General features: G+C 46.2%; 7 protein-coding genes across 7 annotated transcripts; 2 read left to right on the plus strand and 5 right to left on the minus strand.

Moving 5' to 3' along the window:
- Positions 1 to 758: 758 nt before the first annotated feature.
- On the minus strand, positions 759 to 2857 carry BJ212DRAFT_1424842 (Metallo-dependent phosphatase-like protein). The gene is made up of 5 exons (XM_041337650.1): positions 2091 to 2857; positions 1928 to 2043; positions 1864 to 1873; positions 1230 to 1813; positions 759 to 1169 (listed from the first exon to the last, which is right to left on the minus strand). The coding sequence occupies exons 1-5, from the start codon at positions 2501 to 2503 to the stop codon at positions 1000 to 1002; spliced, it is 1293 nt and encodes a 430-aa protein (XP_041197981.1). The 5' UTR covers positions 2504 to 2857; the 3' UTR covers positions 759 to 999.
- A 423-nt stretch (positions 2858 to 3280) lies between these two features.
- On the minus strand, positions 3281 to 4338 carry BJ212DRAFT_708837 (uncharacterized protein). Its single transcript, XM_041343881.1, has 3 exons — positions 3855 to 4338; positions 3408 to 3810; positions 3281 to 3328 (listed from the first exon to the last, which is right to left on the minus strand). The coding sequence occupies exons 1-2, from the start codon at positions 4190 to 4192 to the stop codon at positions 3633 to 3635; spliced, it is 516 nt and encodes a 171-aa protein (XP_041197982.1). The 5' UTR covers positions 4193 to 4338; the 3' UTR covers positions 3281 to 3328; positions 3408 to 3632.
- A 4152-nt stretch (positions 4339 to 8490) lies between these two features.
- Positions 8491 to 11740, minus strand: BJ212DRAFT_1534040 (uncharacterized protein; the record flags this gene model as incomplete). Its single annotated transcript, XM_041341798.1, has 7 exons — positions 8491 to 10227; positions 10303 to 10557; positions 10614 to 10746; positions 10806 to 10879; positions 10943 to 11126; positions 11180 to 11315; positions 11598 to 11740. The coding sequence occupies 7 exons, from the start codon at positions 11738 to 11740 to the stop codon at positions 8669 to 8671; spliced, it is 2484 nt and encodes an 827-aa protein (XP_041197983.1). The 3' UTR covers positions 8491 to 8668.
- Positions 11741 to 12829: 1089 nt separating this feature from the next.
- Positions 12830 to 14010, plus strand: BJ212DRAFT_1476776 (uncharacterized protein; the record flags this gene model as incomplete). Its single annotated transcript, XM_041339434.1, has 5 exons — positions 12830 to 13135; positions 13205 to 13336; positions 13426 to 13593; positions 13644 to 13819; positions 13893 to 14010. The coding sequence occupies 5 exons, from the start codon at positions 12830 to 12832 to the stop codon at positions 14008 to 14010; spliced, it is 900 nt and encodes a 299-aa protein (XP_041197984.1).
- A 2074-nt stretch (positions 14011 to 16084) lies between these two features.
- On the minus strand, positions 16085 to 17439 carry BJ212DRAFT_1296443 (uncharacterized protein; the record flags this gene model as incomplete). Its single annotated transcript, XM_041332455.1, has 5 exons — positions 16085 to 16243; positions 16454 to 16602; positions 16723 to 17052; positions 17317 to 17327; positions 17420 to 17439. 5 exons carry the CDS (start codon positions 17437 to 17439, stop codon positions 16085 to 16087), a joined length of 669 nt encoding a protein of 222 aa, XP_041197985.1.
- A 4211-nt stretch (positions 17440 to 21650) lies between these two features.
- BJ212DRAFT_1262015 (P-loop containing nucleoside triphosphate hydrolase protein) lies at positions 21651 to 23190 on the minus strand (the record flags this gene model as incomplete). The annotated part of the gene is made up of 5 exons (XM_041330234.1): positions 21651 to 21698; positions 21746 to 21923; positions 21975 to 22190; positions 22246 to 22532; positions 22591 to 23190. 5 exons carry the CDS (start codon positions 23188 to 23190, stop codon positions 21651 to 21653), a joined length of 1329 nt encoding a protein of 442 aa, XP_041197986.1.
- Positions 23191 to 23436: 246 nt separating this feature from the next.
- Positions 23437 to 24742, plus strand: BJ212DRAFT_1444817 (uncharacterized protein; the record flags this gene model as incomplete). The annotated part of the gene is made up of 10 exons (XM_041338015.1): positions 23437 to 23482; positions 23525 to 23753; positions 23805 to 23850; positions 23897 to 23976; positions 24031 to 24094; positions 24150 to 24236; positions 24298 to 24314; positions 24381 to 24517; positions 24573 to 24642; positions 24700 to 24742. 10 exons carry the CDS (start codon positions 23437 to 23439, stop codon positions 24740 to 24742), a joined length of 819 nt encoding a protein of 272 aa, XP_041197987.1.
- Positions 24743 to 25866: the final 1124 nt, after the last annotated feature.

Consider the following 25866-nt stretch of genomic DNA (forward strand, 5'->3'; position numbering starts at 1 on the left):
TTCAACTCCGAAACGCAGCCGCCAAAACCCTTGAGTCTTGACAGCGGGCACCAGATCCAGCGCTGCAGGGACCTAGTCGGTGGACAATAGACAAATGAAGTCTATAGTCGTGGTGCAGGCCGAAACTCGAGTATACAAGCGCCGGGTACCCATTGGACAGCTCGGTATATACCAGCAAATTGGCTATCCAGCACACCTCCGGGTCGGAATTTATTTTTCAGGATCTCTTGGGCGTCACCGGGCACTGTGGCAGCACAACCTCACGAATGAGGCCTGTTGTCAACGGGGCAAACGTGGACATGATCTCTGGCGTCAAGGATACCTGTGAGACAATCATTTCAATGTGATCATGGTTGTCGGACATGGGGGCGCTGCCAGACAGACTCTTCAGAGAATGGACAGAGCAGACGGGACGGACGGGCCGGATGGAACTTTCGAACTTCTAGTATCGAGGCTCCTGAGTCCTGGCCGAGCTCATGGCCGAGCCCGAAGAATGCCAAGGTTCTTCTCTGATGATGGGTCCCTACTACCAAGGCCCCGATCGAGTGCGTCAAAATACTGTATTTTTTATCGGGCGTTGAAGTTCCGATCGGTTAATTATGAAGTGTTGTCTAATCAAAAGGATCCCGAACACTTAGACTGACTAGGAACACAACATCATTCATAGGACGATGTCACCGTGATCGGTGATGTCCTAGATGACTCGGCGCTCAGGAGATCGTGATCATGTCCTCATGTCCGCTCACGCCAGACGCCGCACCCGATATACGTGATCGAATTGCGTAGTGCACAAAACTGGACCACAGTATTTGGCAGTAGCAAATATTGCAACATGTACACGAGTAGAACGTACAATCTGAGTGATGCGCATAACTATATAGATTCAAATGGTAGCGGTGCGACAACGGTGACAAGCTTGCAAGTAAAGAAGTGAGTTGTCGAAATTCAAGGAGTGACATGACGAGGTCATCGAGTGATGTCGCGAAACCTTTTAGAGGTCTACCAGAGGTCCTCAAGGTCCCGCGTGCTGACAGCAAGCAACTCGTCATCCTGGTCAGCGTATAGAGCCTTGACGATCTCCTGCTCTTTCCAACCTCCACTCTGGGCAGGCTCCAACGTGTACTCGATTGATAGTGCCGATAAGGGGCCGCCATAAGCATGCGAAATACCTTTAATATTAATACTGATATTGAGAACACTCCGCAATATTTTGGTCTGACAAAGCTTACCAGTGTCGATGATGAGCACCTTCCCGTGGCACCTGGCTGCAATGCCGTCAAATTGTGGAGTGTGACCCATCACCATACGGCGAGTGCCCGTCTTTTCGAGAACATCATCAACCATCCGACACACCTTCTTTTCATCTTCATCGGCCCAGCCACGGTACCACAACGGCCCGTCGCCACCGTACAGACGGGCTTCCTCGCGAGTCGTGCCTGCAGGAAGACCAGGGTACGAACTGGGTGGGTGTGGCTGAGGCTGAGGCTTGCGCTCTCTCAACCTGTGTAAAAGCGATGATCCAAGGTTATTAATAGCACTTGGGAATGGCTGAAGATTGGGATATGTAGGAGCCAAACCACCGTGAACAAATGAGAAAGCAGCATGCGAAAGAGGTCCTGCATTGGCACGTGCAAATGCGCTTCCTTCTGGTGCTGGATAATCGGTGTTGGGAGGGCCAAGTAAACCGTGAAGAGGAAGTCGTGCAGCGGTAGTGTAATTCTCCGCCCATGCATCCGCAAGCCAACCAGTTGTAACAGCTTGCAGGCGACTCTCGCGAGGCTCAAAAGTCTTCTTCTCCGACTCCAAAACGTAACTGTGATCAACCTCAACGACAACGCATGCTCCGTAGGTGACACCACTTACCGCCAATCACCTGTCGGAGAATTGACTCAGTCAAGTACTCCACTTTATGAAATTTATTGCACACCTATCGCATTCATATACTCATGATTTCCGAGGATCGACAACACAATGCCGTTGACGGCCAAGGCTTGCTCTCGAAGGTCTTCCATCCAATTAAACAACTCGATCGTATCATCACCCCTGCCAAAATACTGAGCGTGATTGGAGCACCAGTCAGAAACCCTTACCTGTCAATAATATCACCAGTCTGCACCAAAACATCCACTTTGCCGCTCCAATTATTGTTCTCGTCCACGACACTGGCCATTTGTAAAATACGCTCTGCGTTCCCGATGTCACCATGTATATCGCCTACAGCAATAATTTTGCGCGAGAAACGTGGACGAGGCTCGAGTGTATATTCGTACTCATCAGTATCGATGACTGCTTGCACGGGCTGTTCTACAGTTTTGAAGCCGAAAGGTGCCTGCACGGCGGCTTGGGCGTATCCGATGAGACCTGACAGAGCTAGTGAAAACTGTAGTCCAGTTCCGAGGTGAGGTGCAGGTCCGAGAAGCGAGGAAGAGGATTGTGCATAATACGCGAGTGATAGCGCAAGTAAAGGGAGAGCTATGAAAGCCAAAGTTGTTCCACGAGGCATCACTGTAAGATGTTGTGCACCTGTTCGATACCACGGAGTAATCAGTGAAGAGGTATACTAAGTGGAGCGTACTATATAGCTCACTATTGGAACCACAACAGTATGGAGCGCTTTAGCGAAAACCGCACCCGAGATCAATAGGATGTCTGCTACTCGGAATCACTCCTGGGGAGAAGGAGAAGTCTCAAGCTGTGCTGCAGGGTTGCGGCGTGGCCTAGTATTTGAAGTTCGAACAAACACTCAACACCTCAATCGATTCAGCCTCAAGGCCGCAGTGGAATGAAGAGAGCAGGGTCACCAACGTGGCTGGCGGCGTGTACTCGTGCTGCAGTTGTGACTGTAACTGAATGTGCCCAAATCGGGCATGATGCAGAACGGTACTTGTCCGGAAATAACATTGCGTGCATGCATGCACGTACGATACTGACCTGGCGCGGTGGGACACCAAACCCACCCAAGCCCGCCAATGTGTAGGCAGTACGAAAACCATAAATATGTAATCATGCCAACATGTTCACCATTTCAAAAATCTAACGCAGAAACCCTTCAAGACCCTCCTTCACCACCTGCTTAAACCGGTGCCCCAGCAGTTTGTTACAACTCGAACTGGAGTGACTTTAGCGGAAGCGAACCGTCGTAAACAGGTTTCTTCGACAACACGGTGTAGAACACATGTGTCCCCAGCCTGGGGACGTCGACAACGAGAACGACGAAGTACAACACCGAGGTCAATGCTCACCATAACACAACATTTCTCCTGATCGCAAACTCCTCCGCTCTCACGCGCAACCTTATTGCAATTGCGGTATAGGTATATCTGATAACCTGTTTGATAACATCCGTTTTCGGTAAGCAACATGAACCTAAGGTTACCAACACAGACCAGTCAAAGTCGAAGACGAACCTTCTCGATCTCTTGAAAAGTCTTCTCAGTTAATCGGTCTATCAGGGGTGCACAGAGGATTTCTCAGTCGTCTTGCCGGAAATAAAGAATGTGCTTCCGAGATGCGAATGACTCCGCGATGTAGAATGTTGTCTGGAAACATTTGTGTTGATAAAAGGTCTCCATCTTACACGAACTCTGAGCAGTGGAAGAAGGAAGGAGTCAATGTACCAGAAGAGGAATTCTTCAAGAATTTCGCGACGTTTGAGAGAATCCATCAGACACCCTATGCTGCTTCCGGGCACCCTCTCCGGGAAGCATCAACCAGTCGCACCCCGATGTACTGAAACCTTGAAGTACGTGATGTGACGTGGACGTCTCATATTTCCGATGTACAATGAGTTCATTGACATCTGGTAAGTAACTATAAGCATATGAGAGATAAATACGCATACGACCTTGAACAACCTTAAAGTTCCTCTCGCATCCCCAGAAAAATTTGGGCGATAAATGCCGCTGAAACGCCCATATGCGCTAGAGAACGACGCGTCTATGGCCGCTTGATGATCCTCGGAGCCGGGTTTGCCAGCGAGTTTGTGCTTCCCCAACATCTCTGCAAAGCAAGCCCTTTTCTCCGAGTCTGTCTTGGATTGCATTGAGTCAAGTTTACCCTGGATACCACCAGTACGTTGGGGCTGGCCTGAGGAATTCTGGTCACGGAGCGACATATCAAAAGGGTGTTCAGTGTCTACACGGGTGGAAGCACGAGACGCTGAACGAGGAACAAACGATTGGCGGGCGCTCATGCATCATCGTATCGCTGTTAGGTGTGACCTAGAAGTGAATTTTAACATTGAAAATGAGAGATCTGATATTATGATGTGTCGGTGTGATAGCTATGTAAGTTGGGGATTTGGCGTTGTTTGGATTGAAAGCTTTTGCCAAAAAAACCCGCAATAATCAACGAATAATATCAATTTAGAATTGTAATTCCAAGAACGATCATGGTCCTTGTCGGTGCTGTCTTGGCCCGCCTCGCTAGCTGATCTTCTACCAGGTGCGAGGGCGACTATATGCTGTTTGGTCCAGGCACGGAGGATGCTCGTACATGCGTGGCCTGATAATGTGGGGTCTAGGATAAAGGAGGAGGTGCAGAGCTTGATTTTGAATATATTGAGGGTACAGCCGAAGAGCAACGAACTGCTAGACTTCGTGAAGCACCTTCCGAAGGTAAGTACGTCGAGTGTTGGTACCGTGGTATTCAAGTTAATTCATCGTGGTCATCGTGCAATTAAAATCACCTATATTTGAAGTTTTGGGCATCTAGCAGATCTCATCTCAATCATTAAACACGCTGCTCACTGCCACCTACCTCGCCGCAGAGCTTCATCAATTCACTTCCCACGCACAGCATAAGTATCATCGGATTTGCCCCTCCAGAATGCACATCATGACGGCTCAGTTTATCTGTGAAAGAGTTGGAGATGGATCTCGAAGAGTTTCGGGGTGTTGGTTTAGTTTTGGGTGAGTCAGTGTAGTTCCAGGGTGTCGTTGTACTACTGACTTATACAAGATATTTGCATATACACATATATCGTGTTCATTCCTGGTCCCTATCCTGCAAGTTAAGAATGATGTCATAATACCCACGGCATGACGATAAGACTATGTGCTACAAGTCTCTGGCACCTATCCTACCAGTAGCAGTATCATCAAAACACCAAGGTGTCAACTTCATGATAGATGTAGTTCAATATTTACGTTTTACCGATCTGTTTGCATCAGATTCGCATCACCCTCACCATAGGCTTCACATCCTTGTAATATGATAACCAGGATAACTCAGACGAAGAGGGAGGAGGTACGCATGAGGTTTTATTGTGATTGACTTGATGGTAGGCTTTTTCGATGTCATGTCACGTCTACGTGCTACTAGGCCCGTGTTGGACGGATGAACACCACTGATGAAATAGTACGACTTAACCGATGCATCCAATTCCCATACTTTTATTTAATCGAGGGCCCCTGGATTCATTCACCTTCATATTTAACGTCATGCGACAATACTCACTTTGGTCAATCTAACAGATCCGCTGTAAAGCTCCTCGGGACATAAAAGTGCTGGATGGTAGAATTTCTAGCACAACCGTCCCTTCATACGTCCGTTAAGTTCACTGCTCGCTTACGCCCGCCCTAGACCAGAATGACCCAAGTCTCGAATGATCCCAGTCGGTGGCATGGCATCGATGCTAATCGTATTGGTAGCTATGTTGTAGGTTCGTGGAGTGCCAGGATGACGACGGTGATGTCTCGATCCTAACCTTGGCTACGGTTTCACAAGTTGCCGCCTCTGTTGGAGTGTTTTATGATTCGGGTGAGGAGGGTAGTCTTCAAGAACCACTGATTTGAGTTTCTTATAGTATTTCCAGCATTGACATTTGCACAAGAGGTAGGTCGATCCCATCGGAGTAGCCATCTCGCTAAGAATGCTTTTATAGGTTGAACTCGTCTGGGTGAGCGGACTCGCACTTCAAAAGAACGACTTAATTAATTCGTAGCAGAAACAACGCTGGTCGTTGATGACCGTTCTGTACCTCAGTGTAAGAGGCTCATGTATAAGTGTGATCGGCAAGTCTTGCTGATTTGAGATCCTAGCTGCGCTATATTGGAATATTATACGCTATGTATGTGTGGAAGATCAAACGGTTGGCGTTGTGCTAATCAGCCATCTCTCACATCAGCATTAGTATCCTGAGTATGTTTCCCCATACGCTGTATTTGTTTCTTCTGATCGGCGGTATATAGCAAGTCTTCCGACATTTCCGACGACAGATATAGTGAGTATTCTACACTAATGCATGACATTCCCTCCTAATTCACTGTACTCCCACGTAGGGGTGAGTGACATTGTTGACCGGCTCCCTAGTTCAATTTGATGACTGTCACAGTTGTGAGTGTCTTCGGAGGGTGTGGTCCTCCAAGGCCGATCACTAACTGAATCATTCAGGTTATATTATGTACTCCACGCTAAAGTGGATCATTGTGGTTGTGCCTGTGATACTTGGTGGTGAGCTACGCATTCGATGATATTGACCCGACTGAACATCATGCCAGTCATCATGATTGCGCGACTATATGCTATGTATCAGCGGTCCAGAAACGTGCTGATATTTCTCGTCACCTACCTTCCTGGTTGTCAACATCTATGGCGCGGTAGTCACCGTCATAATCTTGAGGCATATCTCAGTGGGTAAGCTTTAATTTATGAATGAAAGGCTTTATTTTATCAGGTTCATTGACAAAATACAGAGGAGGTTATTCTATCCGGCACATACCAGTGTACTATTAAGTACGAGGGAGATGATGTACTTCTGGATGCCATGTATTCGATGCTCCTCACTATATGGGAGATCCTCGCAATGTGTCTTGCAGGTTGGATCACTGTAAAACACTTACGTGAAATGCAGTCGATATTCAGCAGGAGGGATAATCGGCGATTGTTTCAGAATCTTGATGAAATCTCACATGGTTTACTTTGCGAGGTGAGTTCATGATCACAAGGCGAATGAAATTTTCTTTTCCCGCTGAAGTTTCGCACACGCTAGCTTTATTGTTTTTTCTTGCCTCTTGGTCGGTTATTTGTCTCTGACGGTCTCAACAGTATGCCGATCTCATTGATCTCTACGTGCGAGCATGGCTAATATTTCCATAGATCCCATATTCCCTGGGAGCTCAAATTTATTCGGGCGTTTTTCAAATTTCTATATTTGTGCAATTTTTTGTGCTGGGACCACACCTGATCCTTAGCGTGCGAGAATATCAGGCCAAGTTCGTGGTCGATCCCGATGAAGGAACCGGCATGGTTTCGATTGCCTTCCAGGAGCGCGTGCATATAACAACCAGTAGTAGTGTGTAGCAAGGGAAGACATGTCAGGTACCCTACAGGGGGCATCAGAATATGAATTTGTACGTTTCATTGTGATACCTATGTAATTTGGTGTTTCAAAGTAGCATGCCAGTGATTCGAACTTTGCGGGACAGTGATGATATGATAATGCCATGTTACGATGTACCCAGTAAACAAGCTGATGTACCTGACTCCGTCACGAAGGTCTGCGAGCATCCTTCTCAGATTTCCACACTGCACTGATCGGGTCTTTGCTATCCTTAAACAATGCCTCTTCCCCGTGAGTGATGCAACGGCATCGAAAAAGGTGGCTTGCAGCTGTCTTGGGGCAGCATGAGAGAAAAAATGGAAGTTATTCTCCACTGTTTCGCTCACTTCTTGCATCCCCCGGAAAAAATTGGGTCCCGCATCATAGCCATTCTGATCTTGCCCGGGGATCTCCGCCTGCATACAGGTCAGTAACGAAAGAATCGAGGAAGGAGATATATACCCCAAGAACACTGTCGTCGTAGTACATCAGGAAAACGCGAAATTCCTGTAGGCAGCTGTTTCCTACGTAGATCACACGCTCCTAGGTAGGTCTATGATAGGTTCTGTAGGCTCTTTAGAACACTCAACTCATGTGTCGACTCTGTAGGCCGCGTAGGCAATCAAAATTTCTTTCTCTCAGTATGCGTGTTCAATGTTCATTCACACTTGTTCTCGTTTGACCACACTACTAACTTCTATGGAAGGAAAATCACTCAAGCGGTACAAATTTGTTGTATTTCTCGAGTTGTTGAATAACTAACAACTCCGACAGCTTATGTCCCACCATACACCAGACTGCCAACTCGGAGACCACCAGTAGCAATGCCGACGTCGTCGTACCAGGCACACCCTCCGAGTCTGCCACTGAACTTGATGCTGCCATGCCTCAGGACGAGCAGAAGCCCAAATGGTAAGAAATTCCGATCCACTGTATATCTATGCTGACATATGATCATTTCCAGTCCTCGTCTTCGCCGGTGGGCTAGCCTCCAATTAGAAAAGCTCAAGAAGGAAGAAGCACTAGCTCTGCAATGGGCCCAGGAAAAGGTGGAGGTGGAAGAGGAACAACGTCAACAGGATAGTGGTGAGTATATCATTGCCACTGGGCTAGCGCATACTAATGGTCCATCTATGCTAGAGATCATTGAGGTTACGGTCGGATACCTGCACGAACTCATCAACAATCGATGGGATACCGAGAAATCGCTGACCAAAGCCAACTGCCGAGCTTAATTGCTCGAAATTAACATGTTCCGCTGCCACTCACAGACTTTGAAAGATTCATGTGTCAAGTATGATGCTTACTGTGGTGATTCAACCATTTGCACAGAAGTTTGTTAGACTTTCAATGGATTGTGGGTTTTATAAAAGTATACATGTCTATCCAGGAATTTAGGTAGAATGTCTTACAACTATCCAATACATGTCCTGCAGACCAACTCCTATCCACTCGAGTACCGAATTTTGGAATGAGGTGACAACTGTGAACAATGCTTGACACTGGGATGACAGCAGAGTGGGGCACCCGACCAGCATAAGAACAAGTCACAGCATGCATTTGAAACACTTCATCCCAAGCACGAAAAGGCTGGAACCATTCAACATAAGCCAGTTGATTGGGTTTACCGACAATTGTGAGGTGACGTGGCAGCTCGAAAATGAACTGCAGTTGTGCGACTTGAAGACCTAGGTGTGAGTGCAACTCAAAATCTTGTAGACAACTCAATGAAACAAGACACCGACCTTCTAATGCAGTCCCTTGGGTGTGCATGTTAGCATCTCCTGCAACTTGCACAAGTACAGTATCAAATTTGCCAATAGCACCAGATGAACAGCCAGCTGGTGCAGTTGGGGGAGTCGCATGAATGCGATTGAGACCATTTGTTATGTGAATGGCAGGTAGCTTCTCATATGGGATGGAGAGACGCCAATAAGCATGAAACCAATCCCATTCGCTGACAATAGGTCTGTTCGCAGGTACTATGTCGAGGTGAAGAAACTGAGTCAATGCAGGCAAAAAATTCATAGTGCTGAACATGTGCATGATAGTAGTGATGGTCAATGCCTTGAATGAAGGATGGGATGGGAGGATGTGTGTTGATACTGGAATGGGCTGGGTGCTTGATCCTTCATCACTGTTCATAGGTGCAGTGGTTGGCATCTCTTCATTGTCATCATTGTCCTCATCTCCACCAGTTGCTGGCTCCAAGTCCTCACCAAATCTCTGCAACTGCCAGTCAAGGTAAGCTGTGAACTGATCAACCATCTCCTGTCGCATCAACCACTTCGTCATCTGTGCTACATAGTCTTGTTTGTTAGTTGCACAGTATGCATTTTTGGCGAAATCTATGTGCAAACATTCTGGGAACTCTGTGTTGAAGCTGTCAGCAGAACCTTGGGACTTGATTGAGTCGATGTAGTGCATCATCGAGTGAAGCTTGGGGGTATTGAAGTCATCGCGCACCCCAAGATCTGTGAATATGTGCTTGTGTGTGTGGAATTCATCCAGTGTGTTTTGGAGGGCATCAAGTGTCTGTGAGGTGTGAGCATGATATTGAGCATAATAAATAAAATCTAGCACAGCTCGTGCAGCATGGAATACAGTTGGTTGAACTGCACCTGTGAGTACACCCAAAAAAACCCATTGCATTTTGCGGTGCTCTGTCCCTGTCCACTGCAACATGAGGGAAATGCCTTTGGAGAAATATTGAAAGCTGGGATAGTTCATCATCATGTGAAATTGCTCATCAATCTGATCTTCCCCTGCTATCTTGGTACACCATTTCAGAAGATGGTTGTGGAAGACTCCTTTGTGGAGTTGATGTAGTATGTCCAGTGTGAGACTCACAAAGATGTTGGCATGGGGCAGATCTGCCCAGAAAGGATGGTAGACAGGACATAGGCCTTCTCAAGTGTAAGCTGCAACTCTCTGGCCTGATTGCTTGTGTGCCAGGATTGTGATTGTTTGGTCAGGGTCACGTAGAAGGGACGTGAGTAGTTCTCCTTGATTGTCACAATGAACACAGCACTTGGGGCAAAAGCTCTCCTTCATGCATGCAACAAGGCACTGCTCAGGATGGTCCATGACATAAGCTGCTAGTATAGGATGCACTTGCTGCACCCTCCTGTCAGCACAGACCATCTCAACCCCCTCACAACCCACTGCGATCAAGGGTTGCAAAAGACGCCGCATACACTCATGAAAAAGTTGATACCCTGCAACTGACCATGTGGCTTTGCTACTGGCAAGTATCCAATCAAGATGGTGGCATGCATGCGTGGTTTTCAACATGTTGACTTCTCAATGTTGCTGATGGTCATATAGATGGGCCATGCTGACTTGTCTCTGTGAAATTGAGACAGACTGGTTTTATCAGAGGCAAGGATGAGAGGTGCTATTGTTGCACCTGGTATTAATTTACCCTGTTCAATTCATTGATTAGTATGCTTCAAGTTTCCTTGTCTAACTACTTATGGCTCACCTGTGTCTCCCACCACCAGTCGCAGGTCCACATATTGTCATATATCTGACTCTTGCCCTGGGTGTCTTCATAAGCTCATTCAGGTGCATAGGCCATAAACTCCTTGAAGGCCAGGTTTCCAATGAGCTTGCAAACACATTCCACTGGATCCCACTGCCACAACTCTAACTCTGTCATCAACATCTCACTGTCTCCATCAACTAGATCTCCAGTGACTTTTACGATATCGCAGTGCCAGGCTGGAGTTTTTGTGGGAAGGCCATCAATCTTTTTCAAGAATGCCTTGGCGGTGGTATATGAAAGGCTGGTCTGGTCTTTGATCTTGGTAAGGAATTCATTTTAGAAAAGAAATACGGTCCAGTTAGGCGACTCACAATTGGAAGCTTGAGGAATTTGTTGGTCTGATTCTGCCCTACATTCTGAATGAGCCACTTCACAAGCTCCCACTCGTCTTCATTGTGAAATAGCCCCCACATCCCTTCATCACTGTTCTCCAACTCATCCTGGATCCTATAGAACTTTGTGGGTATGTTCTTCTGTTCTGTCGTAAGTACACCTGCTAATGCCTCTGCAGGATAGGATTCAATCCAATGCACATTATCTTGGGCAGGGCTTGTCTCTGAGTTGTCTGGTACCTCTTCTACTTCAACTCATCCTTGTCATTCCGAGTGTTGAGGTAAGTCTGGCCTGGGCTCTGGGGTAGCTTCATATTCATTGGTGAAATTAATGTCTGCTGAGTCCAGTTCATCCTTGCTGCCATCACCAAAATCTGCTGGCTGAGGCTCAGCAAACCATCCACCAAGATTGAAGATGTTGATGCTGAAGTTTTGCAGCCATTTGATCCACTTTGTGTGGCAACTTTGAGACTTGCTGATGTGCTTGTTGAGTCCAGAGGCAGTAGGGACCCAATGGCCACAATCCTTGCAAGTAGGCATGTTGAATGGTCAGTTTCTATTGAGCTTAGAGCTGATGGCAGATATTAACTGTGTATTGGTTGCCTCACAGACAATTAAGGTTTGAACCTGTCTCACATCTTGCCACACTGGGCTATCTAGCTAATCTTGATTTTTTTCCTGGTGCAACATTGTCCCATCACCACTGATCAGCATCTCAACAAGTCAGATGGCTGCACAAAGACACAAGAAAAAAGAGCTGAGTGCACCAACCCCGATCAATTGATGGATTCAACACAGATGAATGGCACCCTCAAAACTGCATGAGTGTGCTGCAAGACCTCAAAAAAACAAGCACTTGGTATGTGCTGGGCACACACAACACTCCAATGCTTATTGACTTACTACAGAGGAAGCCTCAAATGAAAAAGAGGCAAGAAAATTTGATCAGTATGCTCATCAAGCTCTGAGAGGCCAACAGGCACTTGAAGAGATCAATGTATTTCATCATTTGGACCCAGAGTCTGAAGAGCATGATTCAGACACTGAATTGGATCAAGATGTGGTGCATGCCAATATTAATAGATGGTCCTGTCCTCATTTTTTTTTTAGTTCACATTTAAAGCTGTGCAACTTGAATCCAGTGTAACACATCAATGAGCTCCAACCCAAACACCTTGACTCACTCAGTGGTCAACTCATGTTCCATCTGCACCACTGAGCCATGTACCACCATCTGATGATGTCATTGATCCAATGCTCTTACAGCATTGTGGGCCACAGGAACATGTCTTTTCACAGCCAGTGAGTGTTTTTTGTTCACTGAAGCTTGATTATGTGTTTGACTTAAGTTGGCATGGGATGTACTAGGCTACTCCACAGCAGTATGCAACACCTGTCATCTCCCCACCTGAACTTGAGTGTTGCTTGGTGGCATGAGAATTGGTGCTAATGAGTGGTGCCTGTGGACCTACTGACACAACAAGTTATGGTGATAGATGGGCAGGAGCATATGGGCCTGCCACATCATCCCCATTGGCATCATTATTGACACAACCAGTGGATGCAGACACTGCTGAGTTGTCACTGTTTAGCTCCCCAGTGCCACAACACCCTTTTGTTAGTGCACTCATGTCTTCTGGACTTGGAATTAAATGTGCTGGTTATCCATTACTGGCAACAACCAAAGGCCTTCAGGTGGTCAAGAAAGTGAAGGTGGGTGAGGGTGGTACCTGCAGGTGCCTTCATTCAGCCGACTTTGACAAACTTTGTGCTGCAATGGTCCATCTGGCCATCAGTCACTACCAGTCAATTCTCGCTAACTTGACCATTTATCCAAACAACATTCAAGTGCAAGACTGGTCTGGCCAAGCATGGGCAGCCACTTGCCACTCTCAAGGCATTCAAATCGATTTTGATGAAGATGTGTATAAATTGGTGAGTATCTCACCATTACTATTAGTGTTCACAAGTCTGACTGGGAGCACACTGTGTACTCGTTATTAGATCACTGAACGTGGCTCTAATCTATGCAGCAACCTCAAGACTATTCTACACCCACTTGTTGAGACCGAGTTTGGATTCAGTAACGAAAAAAACCCCAAGGCCATCAAATCTAATGCAGCATGTGCAGCTCCTGTCCTTGCAAATCATAAGCTCTCATGTGCAAGGTGATTACATTTTACATTCACCATGTTTGATGGCATGCACTGACTGTAAACTGGCAGGATCATGAAGCAGGAAAAGGACTATTTGAGACTGACATTATTGTCAATGGAGTCATTAAGTGGTGCTACAATAAGAAAAACTCATTGGGCACTACTCCACCAAGCTACTTCAAGGATTCTACTACTGGTGGGGTGAGCTGGGGTATCATTGCAGTGGTTCTCACTGGGGTGAGTATTTTTGCTCTACCATTGATCTCATGGCTGATTGCTTCTCATAGATTGAGGCTTGCATTGTGGAGTGGACCAGTGGCACAAAAAGCAAGACACGCTTCTACAAAGAGTGCTATGCAACCATCTTCAACATTTACTTCAACATGCTGGTCAAGTTTCACGAGGGCACAAAGCATGTCAGTGTTTTGCTGAAGATCTGCAAGAGGGTTCTAAGACATACTTGGTATGTGGGCCAACACACTTGTGTGGTAGTCTTGAAGCTGATTGATGTGGACACTGGACAGTTGACACACAAGTGTTCTGGAGGATCCATTCAGCATGGGAGGCAGTACAGAGAACTTCTCGACAGACAAATTCACTGTGGCAGCTGCAGAATGGGATGGTCGTGTAGAGTCAGACAAGGAGTATTACTAGTATCATGTTATTAGTGTACTCATTGCAAATTCAGAATCATACTACCAGCACCACAGACCCTAAGCTCGTACTGAGCCTATCATAGCCTTCATGCCTATGGACAATACAGTACCTATGAATGTCTACCATATGTAGCTGTGCTTATGTGGTGCCTATGGAGGTGGGGGAAACCTAATGACCTAGACGATCTACATAGGCCATATAGGCTCACATAGGTATTGCACAATTCCCTGATGTATTCAAACTGAGCATGAGAGAGAATTACAAGGGGTGTCATAAAATCAAGAAAACCAGAACCTGAAACAAAGCAGTATCAGCTTGTTAAGTAAGTGAATTGAAGATTATTACATATAAAAATGCATACCTTTGCAAATTTCTGCCCTTTGGATAAAATATCAAGGCAAGATCGCAGACCCTTCAAACACCACTCTGTTTCCAGCCAGGAGATAATATGATCATTCAAAGAATATGTGACCAAGCGTGTCATTTCATGGATGGGGAGCATGCGAAAGATGTACAGCCCAGTTGTGATAGGCATCAGAAGCTGTTCAACTGCATTCCAGTGCTTCATTTGTGAACCTCTTAAAGGTATTCATAGCATGAATGATCTCCCTGTCTGGTAGAAAAAGACTTTTCAGTAATGCAGAGGTGGAATTATGGTGGTGTCTTAATGCTAGGAACACTGGAAACATCAAGAAATCTGGCAAGGCCTTAAACTGCTAGATTACTTGTAGAGCTGGCAGTAAAGGCACATCACTGATAATGATTTACTTGTTGATTGCTTCCGATGTCCTCAAGTATTCCCAGATGGAGACCACAGGAGTGGACTGCCACAGTTGATTGTGGGGGCTCTGCAGCCAGTCTCATCCTCCCTGGGGCTGCAGCAAGTATTGTCCTTCCTCAGTCTGCAGCCAGTCTTCCCCTCCCTGGGTCTGCATCCAGTATCGTCCTGCCTGGATCTGCAGCCAGTCTCATCCTTCCTTGGTCTGCAGCCAGTCCTGTCCTGCCTGGATCTGTAGCCAGTCTCATCCTGCCTGAGTCCGCAGCTAGTCTCATCCTTCCTCTGTCTGTAGCCATTCCTGTCCTCCCTGGGTCTGCAGCCAGGCACACCCATCCAGTGTGAAGAAGAAATTGGTACTAGGTGGTTAGCAACTAGCACTACTTATCCTAAGAGGCACGAGTTAATTGATCGGCCTGAGAGGACTGCTATTGAAGCACTTCCTTCAATTATGTGCAAGGGAAGTAAGTGAGCGAAGGAGTTATAACCTATGTCGGCCTAAGAAACTTGAGCACGGACCATATGTATACCTTTGAATTTCTATGCCAAAGAATCGACCATGAGCGCAGGCAAAAATCAACCGATGTTAGTATCACAAGAGCAGGATGAACCATTGGAAGATATGAGCAAGTGTATTGGATGTCAGATGCCAGTGCAGCAGATGTAATGTGCACAAAATCGACCACGCTCTATGGAGCAGCCGGTCGCAAGAGATATAGCGCGAATGAAGAACTATGCTAAACTACTGGTCATGGGTCGGGTATTCTTGCAAGAGCTTAAGGGTAAGATCCTAGTGGTACAGAACTTCAGAGTGGTCAAAATGTGCAGGATTGCCAAGAAAGAGCAAAATAGATGGATAGTGCAAGGTCTACAAAAATAACACAAGAATGACTCTCCTATAGAGCTGAGTCCAGGGGGAAGGAAACTACTCAATCATATGTACTGTGGTTGTTTATATCATAGCATGTGAATGTCCGGAATGCATAGGCAAGAATTGTAGTGTAGTTAGCAAGCACACAATGAGTCTATAGGTAATAAGACATCATGCGCTGCAGATCATGAGTAGTTGTGTAATAAGACCTGCAGCTTGTTTAGCAATGACATTTGGGAAAAATAATGCACCAGCGGAGATAGGTGGACATGGATAGGACATGGGAGGGCAGATTCCTAGGACTGGACCGGAGTAAGAGCAGATGGGTCGATATATATGGATTTAATGATCCGCACTTTATCTCCTTTTCTGAAGGTGAGAAGAACTGTACTATTGATCATATGCACCTAGCACCAGTATGATTGTCACACCAGTTGATGATCCTTGGAGCTGGGTTTGCCAGTGAGTTTGTGCTTCCCCAACATCTCTGCAAAGCAAGCCCTCTTCTCTGAGTATGTCTTGGATTGCATTGAGTCAAGTTCATCCTGGATACCACCAGTACGTTGGGGCTGGTCTGAGGAATTCTGGTTACAGAGCAACATATCAAAAGGGTGTTCAGTGTCTACACAGGTGGAAGCATGAGATGCTGAATGAGGAACAAACAATTGGCAGGTGCTCATGCATCATGCATATTGCTGTTAGGTGTGACCTAGAAAAGAATTTTAATGTTGAAAATGAGAGATCTGATATTATGATGTGTTGGTGTAATAGCTTTGGTGGTGGGCAATGCCCACCAACAAAGTGTGACGCTTATATAAGCCAAAAACCCCTAAATGGTCCATTTTCTTGAAACCGAGTGCGTACTCAACAGCAAAGCAGTTATTGTGCATTATATTGTGGTGGAAACTAGTGTAGATTATGCTAAAGTATCCTATGTGCAGCACTGAATTATGTGATCAAGTAAGTATAGGTTATATGCAATATTTGCAAGGGAGCATATTGGTATCCACCTAAGTGTCATCATTTGTGTTGTTGAGATCATTGTCATGAGTCACCAATTCACCTTGTAAACATGCTGAGTGATGACCCAAAAGCTTCTTGAGCAACTCAAGGTGCTGTGACTTGCTCTTGAGGTGTGATTTGAGTGGAATATGCTTCTCTGCTCCTAGACAGCAATAAACCTCAATCTGATCCTTGAGAGCTGGACCAAGCAAGCATACGAGTTGGTTTTGATCGAGCACCAGCACAACACCTGCAAAACAAGTTTCCTTGGCAGAATCAGATGCCTGCTTCCCTGTAGCCTTCTTCTTGGCAGCAGTGGCAGAATCAAGCTTATGCTGAATCAATGCCTCCCACTGCTGCCTCTCAACTTCACTCGTATCAATTTTCCATGCTCAATGTTGTAAGTGAGCATGATCTTCATCAGTAAACATGGCATTCATGAATTCTTGAGTGTCATTGTGTATTCATGCAGGCACATCAAAGTTGTTCATTCTTGGCTTTAGAGCACCTTTTTTTGGAAGGGCCAGGCTGTACTTGACATGCCATTTGATGGTGAAGATTATGGTGAGACTTAAAATATCATAACATCTTTAAAAATAAGAGTTGACTCCACATAGTACGTAAAACTTCGAAGGAACGCGAGCACATCACATACCTGCACTGAAGCTGTAAGTCCCGTTTTTGGAAAATCACGAATTGTGGCTGACCTTTTACTGTTTACAGGGGCTGTTTTCATCCGAGACCTCTATGTACCACACCTGTTGTCGTTCGCATTCATGCACAGCAAGGAATATTTTCATTTCCCCCCAGCCAACAATAATTTCAGAATAGATTTTTTGTTGTATGCTCTTAGGGCCTAAAACCAACCATTACTGAGGCTAAAATATGCTCACAAACGTGAAATTGCAAAATGTATTCTGATACTCTTGTTTATAACATCAATCCGTCACATTTCACCTGCAAACACTTAACACAAAAGTCTTTCCTTTGGTACATAGCGTCAAGTTTCACTTCTCTGTGTGTTTATAGCGTGGGATAGCTTATATAAGTGTCATGCTTTGCTGGCGGGCGTTGCCCACCACCAATAGCTTGATGTAAGTTGGGGATTTGGCGTTGTTTGGATTGAAAGCAAAATAATCAACGAAATAATATCAATTTAGAATTGTAATTCCAAGAATGATCATGGTCCTTGTTGGTGCTGTCCTGGCCCGCCTCACTAGCTGATCTTTTACCAGGTGCGAGGGCGACTATATGCTGTTTGGTCCAGGCACGGAGGACGCTCGTACATGCGTGGCCTGATAATGCGGGGTCTAGGAAACGCAGAGCTTGATTTTGAATATATTGAGGGTGCGGCTGTAGAGCAACAAACTGTTAGCTTGAGGCACCTTCCAAAGGTAAGTACGTCGAGTGTTGGTGCCGTGGTATTCAAGTTCATTCATCGTGGTCATCATCGTGCAATTAAAATCACTTATACTTGGCGTTTACGGTTTTGGGCATCTAGCAGATCTCATCCCAATCATTAAACACGCTGCTCACTGCCATCTACCTCGCCGCAGAGCTTCATCAATTCACTTCCCACGCACAGCATAAGTATCATCGGATTTGCCCCTCCAGAATGCACATCATGACGGCTCAGTTTATCTGTGAAAGAGTTGGAGATGGATCTCGAAGAGTTTCGGGGTGTTGGTTTAGTTTTGGGTGAGTCAGTGTAGTTCCAGGGTGTCGTTGTACTACTGACTTATACAAGATATTTGCATATACACATATATCGTGTTCATTCCTGGTCCCTATCCTGCAAGTTAAGAATGATGTCATAATACCCACGGCATGACGATAAGACTATGTGCTACAAGTCTCTGGCACCTATCCTACCAGTAGCAGTATCATCAAAACACCAAGGTGTCAACTTCATGATAGACGTAGTTCAATACGTTTCACCGATCTGTTTGCATCAGAGTCGCATAGCCTTCACCATAGGCTTGACATCCTTGTAATATGATAACCAGGATAACTCAGACGAAGAGGGAGGAGGTACGCATGAGGTGTTATTGTGACTGACTTCAAGTTGATGGTAGGCTCTTTCGATGGTCACTTCTCGCCTACGTACTACTACGCCCGTGTTCGGATGAACACCACTGATGGAACTACTTGATCAATGCACATCCAACTCGCATACTTGTATTTGATCAAGGGCCCCGGATTCATTCACCTTCGTATTTGACATCATACAACAATACTCATTTTGGTCAATCTAACAGATCCGCTCCTTGGGACATAAAAGCGCTGAATGGTGGAATTTCTAGCACAACCGTCCCCTCATACGTCCGTCAAGCTCACTGCTCGCTTACACCCGCCCTAGACCAGAATGACCCAAGTCTCGAATGATCCCAGTCGGTGGCATGACATCGATGCTAATCATATTAGCAGCTATTTTATAGGTTCGTGGAGTGCCAGGATATGACGGCAATGTCTCAATCTTAACCTTGGTTACGGTTTCACAGTTGCCGCCTCTGTTGGGGTGTTCTACGATTCGGGTGAGCAGGGTAGTCTTCAAGAACCACTCAGTTTAGTTTCTTAAAGTGTTTCCAGTATTGATATTTGCACGAGAGGTAGGTGTAGGTTGATCCCATTGGAGTACCCATTTCAAGGATGCTTTTATAGGTAGAACTGGTCTGGGTGAGCGGATTCTCACTTCAAGAAACCGGCGTAATTAATTCGTGGCAGAAACAACGCTGGTCGTTGATGACCGTTATGTACCTCAGTGTAAGAAACTTATGTTATGGCGTGATTGGCAATTCTTGCTGATTTAAAATCCTAGCTACGCTATATTGGAATAGTATGCGCTGTGTATGTGTGGAAGACTAAATAATTGGCGCTGTGCTAATCAACCATCTCTCAAATCAGCATTTGTATTCTGAGTATGTTTCCCCATATGTCGTGTTTGTTTCTTCTGATCGGCGGTATGTAGTAAATCTTCCGACATTTCCGATGACAGATACAGTGAGTATTCTACATCATTCCCCGTATCGATCAACTGTACCCCCACGCAGGGGTGGGTGATATTATTGACCAACTCCCTAATTCAACTTGATGACTGCCACAGTTGTGAGTAACTTTTGCAGCGTGGTCTTCAGAGGCCTATCGCTAAATGCACCATTCAGGTTATATTATGTGCTCCGCGCTAAGCTGGATAAATGTAGTCGTACCTGCAATGCTTGGTGGTGAGCTATGCATTTGATGATGCTGACTTGACTGAAACGTCATGCAAGTCATCATGATCGCTCGGCTACATGCCATGTATCAGCGGTCCAGAAAGGTGCTAATATTTCTCGTCGTCATCTTCCTGGTTGTCAACATCTCTGGCGCGGTAGTCACCGCCATAATGTTGAGGCATATCTCAGTGGGTAAGCTTTAATTTATGAATGAAAGGTTTAATTGTATCAGGCTCATTGACCAACTCCAGAGGAGGTTGTTCTATCTGGCACATACCAGTGCACTGTTGCGGTCAAAGGAGATGATGTACTTCTGTGTGTCGTGCACTCAATGCTCCTCACTATATGGGAGATCCTCGCACTATGTCTCGCAGGTTGGATTGCTGCAAAACACCTCCGTGAACTGCGACAATATTCAGCAGGAGGGATAATCGGAGATTGTTTCGTAGTCTTAATGAAATCTCACTGTGTTTACTTTGCGAGGTGAGTTCATGATCTTAAGGTTCTCTTTTCCCGCTGAAGTTTCGCACACGCTAGCTTTGTCGTTGTTTATTGCCTCTCGCTCGGTTGTTTGTCTCCGATGGTCTCAACAGTATGCCGATCTCATTGATCTCTACGTGCGAGCATGGTTCATTATTTTCATAGGTCCCATATTCTCTGAGAGCTCCGATTTATTTTGGCATTTTTCAAATTCTTATGCTTGTGCAATTATTTGTGCTGGGACCACGCTTGATCCTTAGCATTCGAGAATATCACGCCAAGTTCGTGGTCGGCTCTGATGCAGGAACCGGCATGACTTCGATTGCCTTCCAGGAGCGAGTGCATATAACAACCAGCAGTAGTGTGTAGCAAGGGAAGACATGTCGGGTACCCTACAGGGGGCATCAGAATATGAATTTGTACGTTTCGTTGTAATACCTATGCAATTTGGTGTTTCGAAGTAGCATGCCAGCGATTCGAACTTTGCGGGATAGTGATGATATAATAATGCCAGGTTACGATCTACCCGATAAGCAAGCTGATGTACCTGACCCCGTCACGAAGGTCCGTGAGCATCCTTCTCAGATCTCCACACTGCGTTGATCGGGTCTTTGCAATTTCAAACAATACCTCTTCCCCGTGAGTGATGCAACGGCATCGAAAAAGACGGCTTGCAGCTGTCTTGGATAGTCTGGCCGATTCTACATAGGAAATTAATGTCACAATCACAAACACACGCGCTCCAGCACCCTCTGTAAATCCGTGATATTCATATTGTTTCCCCTACAGGTGCAGACGAAGGTTTCAAGCCATTGGCCCAGAGACTATATCAAATTCATCATGGGCACGAACCGGTGTTGATGTCTGGGGTCACTGGTAGCCAGTACTATGATGATCAAGAGCAGAGGATACAACGGAAGCGTACTTTTCACTTGAGCATGATTGTCAACTGATTACGATGTAGGTGTAGCATCTTGCACCTCGGTCATTTTTAATCTAAACTCTTCAACGTTGAAGTCACGGCCTTTCTTCTTCCAAAACAACCAATCGTCAATTTTGAGATGTCATTGTAAGGCTGGTTCGACCGGACTGTAGCTCTCACCCTGGTTGACAGGATCGTCTGCGTGTGAAGAACAGTGGCATGTCCTCAGTTAAATAGAGGAGGGGACAGATAGTGAGATCACGACGTGGGCGTGGACAGAAGGTTTCACAGATAAAAGAGCCACCTTGCAAAACGCGCGGACATCAATCAGATGATAGTGTAGAGAAATGCGAATTAATAATCGACAAGGACAAGCTACAGATACAGGCCTTCGGGAGTGCCTTCGTTCTTCCTGTACAAAACCTACAATGGCTCAGCAACGTCACCCGCAGTTCAAACGTCCAACTTACCTTTTCCCTCGCAGCAGTGAAGTCTGCTTTTGTCACCCGCATCCGACGTTCTCGCAAAGCCAACATACCAGCCTCTGTACAGACGGCCTTGATATCAGCACCGGAAAGATCATCCTTGGCCATGATGAACTCTTCTAGATCGACATCTTCGCTCAGGCTCATGCGTGACGTATGTAATCTGTATTTATTCAGTCGTTGTTAAATTTGTAAAGGAAGAGGAAAGGCTTACCGGAAGATATGCCGCTTGGTCTTCACATCAGGCAATGGGAATTCAATCTTTCGGTCTATACGACCTGGTCGGATAAGTGCGGGATCTAGCGTCTCAATCTTATTTGTGGCCATGATAACTTTGACGTCGCCACGAGTATCGAAGCCATCAAGCTGGTTAAGTAGTTCCAACATCGTTCTTTGAATTTCACGCTCGCCACCTGATGTTGAATCATACCTTCAAAAGTGTCAGCGTCAATATTTGTAAATGAAAAGAAAACCGCATCGTTTACCGTTTGGTACCTATAGCATCAATTTCATCAATGAAGACAATACTTGGGGCATGTTCTTCGGCTACACGGAAGAGTTCGCGAACAAGCTTCGGACCGTCACCAAGATACTTCTGGATAAGCTCAGAACCGACCACGCGCAAGAATGTTGCGGACGTTTGGTTTGCGACTGCCTTGGCAAGGAGGGTCTTTCCTGTTCCGGGAACTCCGTAAAGGATGACGCCCTTCGGCGGCTTGATCCCCATCTCCTCGTATAACTCCGGATGTGTTAGTGGGAGTTCGACGGATTCCTGGGTTAAGGAAGGGAAACGTCATAAGACAACTCCGATGATAAAGGAGGAAAACTACCTTGATTTCTTGGATCTGGTTCTCGAGACCACCGATATCGGCGTAGCTTTCCGTGGGAGCCTTGTCTAACTTCATGACACTAACTAGAGGATCGGTATCGTCCTCCAGTACGCCGACTACCGCCTGGTTCTTGTGGTTTAGTAGGACTGAACACCCAGGCTCGATCCTGTCCTTGTCCACGAAACTCATGATCGAAACGTAGGACTCCGGGCCACTTGCAGTACTGATGATAGCGTGATCATCATCAACAATCTCCTCTAGCGTGCCCACCATCATCGGCGTCCCCCTAATATCATCCACCTTAGACCTTTCATCCTGATTCTTCTCCTCACGAGATGATTCGGGCTTCATACGCTCTTGGTTGTGAATGAATTCCTCTTCTAGGAGCAGGTAGTCTTTAATGCGGTCCATCTTAAGTAGACGAAGCCTGCACCGTGTAGCAGGGAAGACGGGGGGTAGTTTAGAGGCGGTAGCTGGTCCACGTCTTTTCTTCTTGCCAACACGCGTCGGCAGAGGCGGCTCCCACTTCTTCTTTGGCGGCTCGGCTTTTTTGTCTTTATTATCCTTATTATCCTGTCCCTGAGGTTGGCTAGGAGGCATGCCGGATGGTGCGTTCCCCTGTAAGACAGTCAGATAAAAGTGAAGAACCGCAGCTGGCCACGAACCATGTTAGCTGAAGTACGGTGCAGGTGTGTAATACGTTACAAACTGCTCGACGCGTCAGTCCATCCAAAATAGGCGCGGGAAATTAATTCCCTATATGGATTGCCGTGCCAACATCTGCCATAACATATTCATGCCACCACTGCCCAGTGCCCATACTTACAGTTGCAACATAAACTAACCATGAGCCATCCTCCCTTGACTTCTACTTCGCGATTTATAGAACCAGGTGGGTTTTATATCTGTACGACGTTTGTAATCATTCGAACAGGAAGTCATACAGACGACGACGACGATGACGACCTAGACGAGCAAGACATCCCCGGGTTCTCAGCACCGTCACCAGCCGTAGACAAGGGAAAATCAAGGGAACCAGAACAATTAGCCAAGCCTTCGACAGCTCCCGCTTCGAATCAGAACGTGTCTGGCAACATTGGTTCCAATGGCTCGTCTAGTAGTTCCAACAGGCAAACCGTCGGCGGCATCCGAGTCGAGACTCGGTAAGCCTTGCATGTAATATTTGCATCGAATCCTGTGCAAACATTCTTTAGGTATTCTGGAACGGACACTCTTGATGAGCCTGTCACCACCACAATTGTCAGTGCAGCCACCCTTACTTCGTACGAGCTGACCCCAGGCTCAGGCACGCGACTTGCTTTCGATATACTCGAAGTTGGTGCATGTTCTTTACCCTCGTAAGTCCAGCGGACGCGAAGTTCTCAGGTTTGTGGCGTCTGGGACTCCAGTCGGGCCCGTTTGTTGACATCGTCTTTGCAGAGACTGGGATCTTTGGGGTCCGCTGTTGCTTTGTCTATGCCTAGGCATCATCTTGAGCGTGAATGTACGTCCCTGATTTGTTGTACGTACAAGGAGCTACATGCTTTCCATGATCACAGGCACCATCCAACCAATCGTTAGGTGTATTCACTTCTGTAGTTGTGATCGTGTCCGTTGGCTCCCTTGTCGTGACCGTCCAGGCTAAGGTGGGACAGGCTCGTCGCCGCTTATGCAATGACACTAATCTTGCTTTTCACATGGTTCTAGCTTCTTGGTGGCAGAGTGTAAGCAACACATCTTGGTCTTCCTTATTTCATTTCCAGCTGTAATATTCACGCTCTAATGACTAGGTCCTTCTTTCAAGGGCTCTGTGCACTTGGCTACTGCATAGCGCCATTAGATATCGCTGCACTTATCTCATGCTTCGTGCGTGTCATCTGGGTGCGTGTGCCCGTGGCCCTGGCTGCCTGGGCTTGGTGCATATGGGGTATGCTCGGCCCACTTCACCTCATCTAATCACTGACTCTGAATTTTGGCTCTAGCATCGGTAAACTTCTTGGACGGCACAAAAATCGAATCACAGCGCATCTTGCTTGCTGTATACCCACTCCTGTGAGTCATATCTGAAGTCTATTGAGCTACGGGAATAATGGTATTCTCGTGTTGTAGACTTTTCTACTTTGTCCTGGCGTGGATGATACTTATCCAATGATTCAAAGAGCTGCTTCTGTGGTAGCACTGCTTGTACCAAATTTCTTGGCTCAATGACATGATACTTGCATGCGCCCCGATGTAACAAGAGCGAATACACACCAACTTTGCAAGGGGACGAGGTTCGAAAGATAGGACAAGATGTAAATAATGACATGGTGCATCGTCTACTCAACACTTTCCAAAACTGACTCGTCCAACACACATACCAGAACATGTCTGTCCCCCGTCCTTGAATCAGAAAATATAGCTCTCGACTCCCAAGACATGCAAGACTACTTGATCTTCCGTCGCACAAACGGCAAGACTGAGACCACATTGTGCGCATGCACGAACTTTTCTATGCGTGACGTTACGACTGGACATCCAGTGGCTGCATGTTTGGCGAGTCATATCGGTATTACATATTTCACTAATCGAAGTCATGATATCAAGATTATGATGTAATGAGAACAAATTTGTCACAATTTTTGGTCTCCTACAGTGTGTTGCAAATGACTTTAGAGTCCTCTTCCGTCACACTTGGCGTCAGGCCGCAGCGCTGCGAGCACAATTTGATGGGTTGCAAATAGCCCGATCTCTGATCACTCCTTTCAGAAATTCAGGAAATGTGCAAGAATATCATGGTGTGGTAGTCAACTTGGAGTGAACGATTATTTCAGAAGTGGTTCTGCATGTGATGACGAGATTCGAATCTCGAAAATCGCATGAAATCGCCATCCACTTCGAACACCCTGCTAGCGAGAACGGATTCTCAATAGGTATGTATGCTAAAACTGACAGTTCCTCAGGCCTCAGGTCCTTAGCCTGACTAGGAAGGTGACTCTGCATATATCTGTTTTATCTATTTTCTGGTACATTTTACGCACTCAGGGGTACAGCTGGAATCCGATTCAGAATCACGTGAAGCGCCTCGGTGTATGACAAGTGCCAGTCATAAAGTGCAGTGAGTTGTACTAACTCGTTGTGCGCAAGGCCTACTAGTATCGACATAGAGAGTGCCCTGAAGAAATTGATGCAGCCTGCGTGAGGTGAACCATTGATGTGACCGAAAGTTACGCATTTGGAATTGGCTATTACAAATTATTATACAAACACCGAACTTGCAAAAAAAAAATCTCATGC

This window comes from Suillus subaureus, assembly GCF_016647635.1.
Source record: "Suillus subaureus strain MN1 chromosome Unknown BJ212scaffold_4, whole genome shotgun sequence".
NCBI classification, from domain to species: domain Eukaryota; kingdom Fungi; phylum Basidiomycota; class Agaricomycetes; order Boletales; family Suillaceae; genus Suillus; species Suillus subaureus.